The following is a 5,657-nucleotide window of genomic DNA, read 5'->3' on the forward strand; positions in this document are numbered from 1 at the left end:
AGTGTGTAAAAATTCCTGTGCCTTTTTAATAAGCACAGAGGCAAATATAGAAGGACCGTTTTTATATTTTTAGCACTAAATTAGCCATCGTACTCTACTACTCCAACAGAACTCTTCTGTTTCCGTCTCAGATACAATCCTTTCTTTTTCTAGAGGATATTTTAAACACCTAGATCAAGTTAATCTGTATCAGTTTATATGACATTTCTTCTATTTTAAATACTATACCACGATGATTCCTGAAGAGTGTCTCATCTACTTTTCCCAACATTTTCTCTTTTCTTTCCTTTAATGCATCGTCTCTCTTCCTTATGCTATTCTTCATCCATTACTCTTGGCTTCCTACTGTTTTATGCTTCAAAACAGGGCTCAGCTTTTACAGCTATTAGCAACCCACCAATTATTTCTTTGGATCAGCAGACTATCAGATTAACACATTCTATCTGGATCTAAATGTTTTTGGTGTTGCAGCTTCCATCTATGACATGAGATGCTTCAGGTTTGTTTTCTGAAAGCCTAACCAAAAAATTATTTCAATCTCCATCACCTAGTTACTCTTTTGATGACTATGACTTCAAATCTCACTAAAGGCTTTTCAGCTCAATATCATACTTTTATATGAAGGTGGAAATATTTTCAGCCCTGCTTTCCTACATACCATAGACAGGTTTCCCAAGAACCCTGAAGACTGTGTAAGCCGGGGAGACCTCCCTCCCGTTCCAAGAATGCAGGAAACATCTGGATGCCTTAGTAAGCTTCGGCTGGGTGGAGTAACTACAAATAAGAGGTTAGTAAAAAGAATCTAAAGCGCATGAACATGATCATGAAAACAAAACAATCAACCAGTAAATAACTTTGTTGGTTTTTTTTTTTAATTTTGAAAATTTATTTAAGTAATCTCTACACCCAACATGGGCTCAAACTCACAACCCCAAGATCAAGAGTCACATGCTCTACTGACTGAGCCAGCCAGATGCCCCAATAACTTTGTTTTTAATTATGTAGATTCTAACCAAGTAAATACTTTAAATATTAACATTTCCACGATATGAAGATTTAACTTATTTTTCTAAATTTCGGCTTTTGGTACTACTGAGCCCATCAGGAAAAATTTTTACTGCAAATAGAGATGCTTTTGTTAAAACATAACTGAGTGGTTAAAAAAAAAAAAAAAGGACGTGAATAAGTCCATGGATTCTTCATATTCTAATTTTATAAAGCATACTGAAGAGGCCATTTGGTGTACAGGACATAGCCTCTGAAGTATACAAATCATTGCTTGAACTTTGATTCCATTACTTACATATTTGCTCAGCCATGCTATCCTTACTGAATAGTTTCTCCAAGTCTCACTTTGTTTTGGCAAAAGAGAGATAATACTTACGTTACAGTCATTGTGTATTTATGTAAAGTACAGTACCTTGTACATAGTAACTGCAATCATTAATATTTGTTCTTAATTACTGATATCATAACCAAAGATTATATTTATTATGTGTATTTTAAGTTTTAACCTACAGCTACTATTATTATTATTAAATGCTTTAAAAGCAAAAAATCTTACAAGGTGGTCGAAATGAACTGGGAGTCCGAGGGATAACCTGATTTCTTGGTGTAGTAGTAGCAAAAATTTCATCTTGGGATGGCCGAACTATAGGAAGCATTAAGAAAAGTTTTCCACATAGAAAAGACACCATTAAAGTTCAAAATAACCATATTTACACTATATAAATATGTGAATACATTTTTTTAAGAACAAGGTTTTTATGGCTACCATTTATTCTATGCAAAGAGTAAATAACTCCCTCTACTACTTAATTTCTCAAATATCAGTCTTAGTACCACACATGGTCCTTACATTTCAAATTTTAAAAAAAGATATCTAATCTTAGCAGAAGCTAATGACAATATGATAACAGTAAAACAGAACATCCTTATTTTTGGGGTAACACAAATCTTAATCTCATTGAATTTCAGCATTTAATTTACCAAATAACATATCTGGGGACTTAAAAAACTAATTTCCACAGTACTTTGTTATAATAGCGAGTGTTTAGTATCTCTCATAAAAAGAAAATTCTATAATCCTGATTCCAAGCATATTGCAATTTGTATAACAATACTTAAAATGCAAAGGATACTTAAAACTCTTTTTTGAGCACTCTGTTTCCGTGCAGTCCGAGTCACCTCTGCCTCCCGGATCACAGGGGATGACATCTCTCCATAGCCACTCCTAAAATAGTATCATTAAGTTCGTGTGAATGAAATGAGAATGCAGCATCTGCAAGGAACTTTATCATGATTGGAGCAAAGGACCCTGGGTCAGTCAAGGTATAGATCATCCCAGTAGCCAAGTCCTTGAGCTTTTGGTTGACAGTGCTCTTTGTTTCCAAATCTTGCTTATCCTTCAAAGTCCCTCTCAAATTTTTCCTGCACAGGCATCTTTGAGTTTCTAGTACTCAATATGTTATTTTTGCCTATGGAATGATTTCAACACTTGAAATCTATATTATAACACTATTTTACATAATTGCTTCAAGAAGGCAGATCTTTCTTCTGTTAATTTGAGGAGTTCCCTAAAATTGCAGGAACTCTCTCTTAAAAGGATCTTCTGTAGTTTCCAAATGTTTCAAACCGGGGGTACTGTGAAAAATTCTGTTGTTTGGACTGACAAAATGTAAGACTAAGTAAAAGAATTCTAGTAAATTGGAGAGAAATGATCCTTCAAGTTATTTCTCCCCAGAGTACACTAATGACGTCTCTGGTCTCAGTACTACTTGCAGTCACAGAGCCTCTGATCTCCCACCATTCTCAGTCCAAGGTCTAAAATATAAATTGTGTGAATTAAAAGACCTGTATTTTGAGACAAGAATCTAATATGCTTTTCCTCCACTTAAAACCTTCAGGTAGCTCTGAAGCCTACGGAATCTCTCTGGCTTACAGAATCAAGTCCAAATTTCCTTTGTTTTTTACAATCTAACTAACCCCAGCTTACCAGTTCAGCCTCACATTCAGCAACCAACATCCCCATACAAACACACATTGCATGTGACCATTCGGCTACACAACGCATTCCTTTTCATATTCTTGCACCCTATACATGTTGTTTCTTCTACAGAAGCCTACATTTGCCCCCTTGTTCACCCACCTGGTGAACACTTAACTCACCAGAAAGAGCCGCCTGGAATCTGGAGACACATTGATCCAGGTTGGCAACTTGGTTCTTCTACTTACTAGCTTCCTAACTGTGACCAACTTCTTAAGCTCTTTTAGCCCCAGTGTTATCTATGAAAAGAGGATCATAGTACCTATCCTCAAACGACTGTAGGAAAATTAAATTAGCTAGTAATATATTTAAAGCGTTTAAGGCACTCAATGTTGGCTACTATTATTCAGACTAACTAGAAAGTTACCTCCTTTGAGAAGTCTTCCTGCTACCTCCCGTGGCAGGTGGACTTAACCGCATCCTCATTTTCTCTTCTCACAGAATAGTCAAAACACATCACTTTGCACTGCTCGGATATCTCCTCCACTATACAACCAACTCCCCGTAGCCAAGAACATAGAGTAACTCACCTATGTCGCAGGTAGCTAGCATAATGCCAGGGTGACGGAAAGAACTCAATTCAGTAACTCTCTGATGCTGGAACTTGTAATAAGAAAGTCTGGGTTGAAAACCCAGTTCCGTCACTGTCTTTGTGATCTCGGGCAGGTCACTCAGCATCTCGAATGCCGGGCCACCTCCTATCCGCCCACCCCAGGACCGACAAATGTCGCGCGAAAACACAAAACAGATGGCAGAGTTGCCGCGAGAACGCAGGGCATTATCACCGTCTATACCCAGCCCGACCCAAGCGGCCTTTCTTCCATCACCTACAGAGCCCCCCACCCCGGGAAAGCAGTCTTAGGCTTAGCACCCGGGCCCTCCCCGGCTTCCTCTGAGAGTTGGGTTTCACCTATTTCGTTCCGCCAACAAGCAGGAGGGGCAAGTCTCCGAGCTCGGCCAGTACCACCAGAACTGACCTGTCCATGGCCACGGCCTTCTCTCCAACGAGAACCTCGCAAACTCGGCTCTAGTTTAATCACCCCGTTTCAGCCTTCCCGCTCTCCGGAAGCAAACCCCTCGACCCGGAAGCATGTCCAAGAAAGGCCGCCCTACAGGGAACGGGGAGGGAGGGAGAAGAAACAGCTTTCCCATCTAGCGCACGCGCGACGACTTCCGCCTACTGCCGCAGGTCCGGCCTGCGCAGGCGCGAAGGCTGTGCTAGAGTGTGATGGCGCCAGGCGGGGCCGGCCCGGCCGAGGCGGCAGTGCTGGGCCGGGCAGGGGGCGGCGCCTGAGGGGGGTCTAGCGCGGAGGCGCGGCGGCCACTTTGCCTGACGGGTATTTGTGGGCGTGGTCCAAGCGCCAGGTGATCCTAAAGGGAAAGTTGAGGTATGTTGACAGTCTAGAGAAACGTGCAGTCATTTCCTGGTATTCTTAGTAAGAAGGAATCTCGGACTTGGAATTCAGACGTGCAGACTCTGCCCTCCGCCTCAGGGGTCCCTGTCAGTCTCACTTACTCACCTTGTTTGAATTGTAGTGTAACCCCCCTAAGATTCTTGAAATTCTTTTCCATAACGGCTGTTCGTTTTTTACTTGATATTTTCCCCTATTAAGGAGAAAAAGATCACCTGTCTTAAAAAGCATAAAGAGTGATATGTAAGTGATGAATCACTAAATTCTACTCCTGAAACTAATATTACAGCATATGTATTGTAATAACTAACTTAAATTTAAATAAAAACTTGAAATAAACATACAAAAAAGGATAAAGGGTGATGGTATTGCCCTCTATTTCAAAGTGCCCCTATAGCCAAAAAGTAGTATATTCTGGCCCTGAAGGAATCAGTCCAAGTTTTTCCTTACCTTTTTATATTCTGCTGCAATCCTAGGTAATGTACCAGAAGGCCTCTTGACACACTAAGACCACATGACATTTTTTGGGGGAAAAGTGATTTGGGGCTCTATCTAGGCTTGAACCCTCCTCCTGCACATATTCCCCCCTCATCTGTAGAATGGAGGTAACACTTCTATCAGAGAGTTATTGCAAAGATAAACAATGAGATGCCAAATGTCCACTTCACGTAGTAGTCCTCAAAAGTCTCCTCTTTTGGAAACAAACCATAAGAGACTCTTAACAATAGAGAACAAACTGAGGGGTGATGGAGGGAGGTGGGTGGAGGATGGGCTAGATGGGTGATGGGTATAAAGAGGGCACTTGTTGTGATGAGCACTGGGTGTTGTATATAAGTGATGAATCATTGAACTCTACTCCAGAAACCAATATTGCACTGTATGTTCACTAACTAAAATTTAAATTTAAAAAAATATCCTCTTTCAATAACCTACTTGCTGAGTCCCACCCTTGTGCTCTCTCATTCTTCTTGTCTCCAAATATTCCTGTACAAAAGTGCACTTTTTTTTTTTTTAAAGATTTTATTTATTTATTTGACAGAGAGAGAGATAGCGAGAGCAGGAACACAAGCAGGGGGAATGGGAGAGGGAGAAGCAGGCTTCCCGCCGAGCAGGGAGCCCGATGTGGGACTCGATCCCAGGACCCTGGGATCATAACCTGAGCCGAAGGCAGACGCTTAACGACTGAGCCACCCAGGCGC

At 40.8% G+C, this 5,657-nt stretch overlaps 1 protein-coding gene across 1 annotated transcript; it reads right to left on the reverse strand.

Annotated features, from left to right (window-relative positions):
* Window positions 1–441: 441 nt before the first annotated feature.
* On the reverse strand, window positions 442–4,181 carry LOC145718267 (nuclear pore complex protein Nup107-like). Its single transcript, XM_081809734.1, has 4 exons — window positions 4,024–4,181; window positions 2,142–2,233; window positions 1,565–1,651; window positions 442–774 (listed from the first exon to the last, which is right to left on the reverse strand). Exons 1-4 carry the CDS (start codon window positions 4,029–4,031, stop codon window positions 596–598), a joined length of 366 nt encoding a protein of 121 aa, XP_081665860.1. The 5' UTR covers window positions 4,032–4,181; the 3' UTR covers window positions 442–595.
* Window positions 4,182–5,657: the final 1,476 nt, after the last annotated feature.

This window comes from Leptonychotes weddellii, unplaced genomic scaffold, assembly GCF_054177405.1.
Source record: "Leptonychotes weddellii isolate Sample4059 unplaced genomic scaffold, ASM5417740v2 HiC_scaffold_13062, whole genome shotgun sequence".
NCBI classification, from domain to species: Eukaryota; Metazoa; Chordata; class Mammalia; order Carnivora; family Phocidae; genus Leptonychotes; species Leptonychotes weddellii.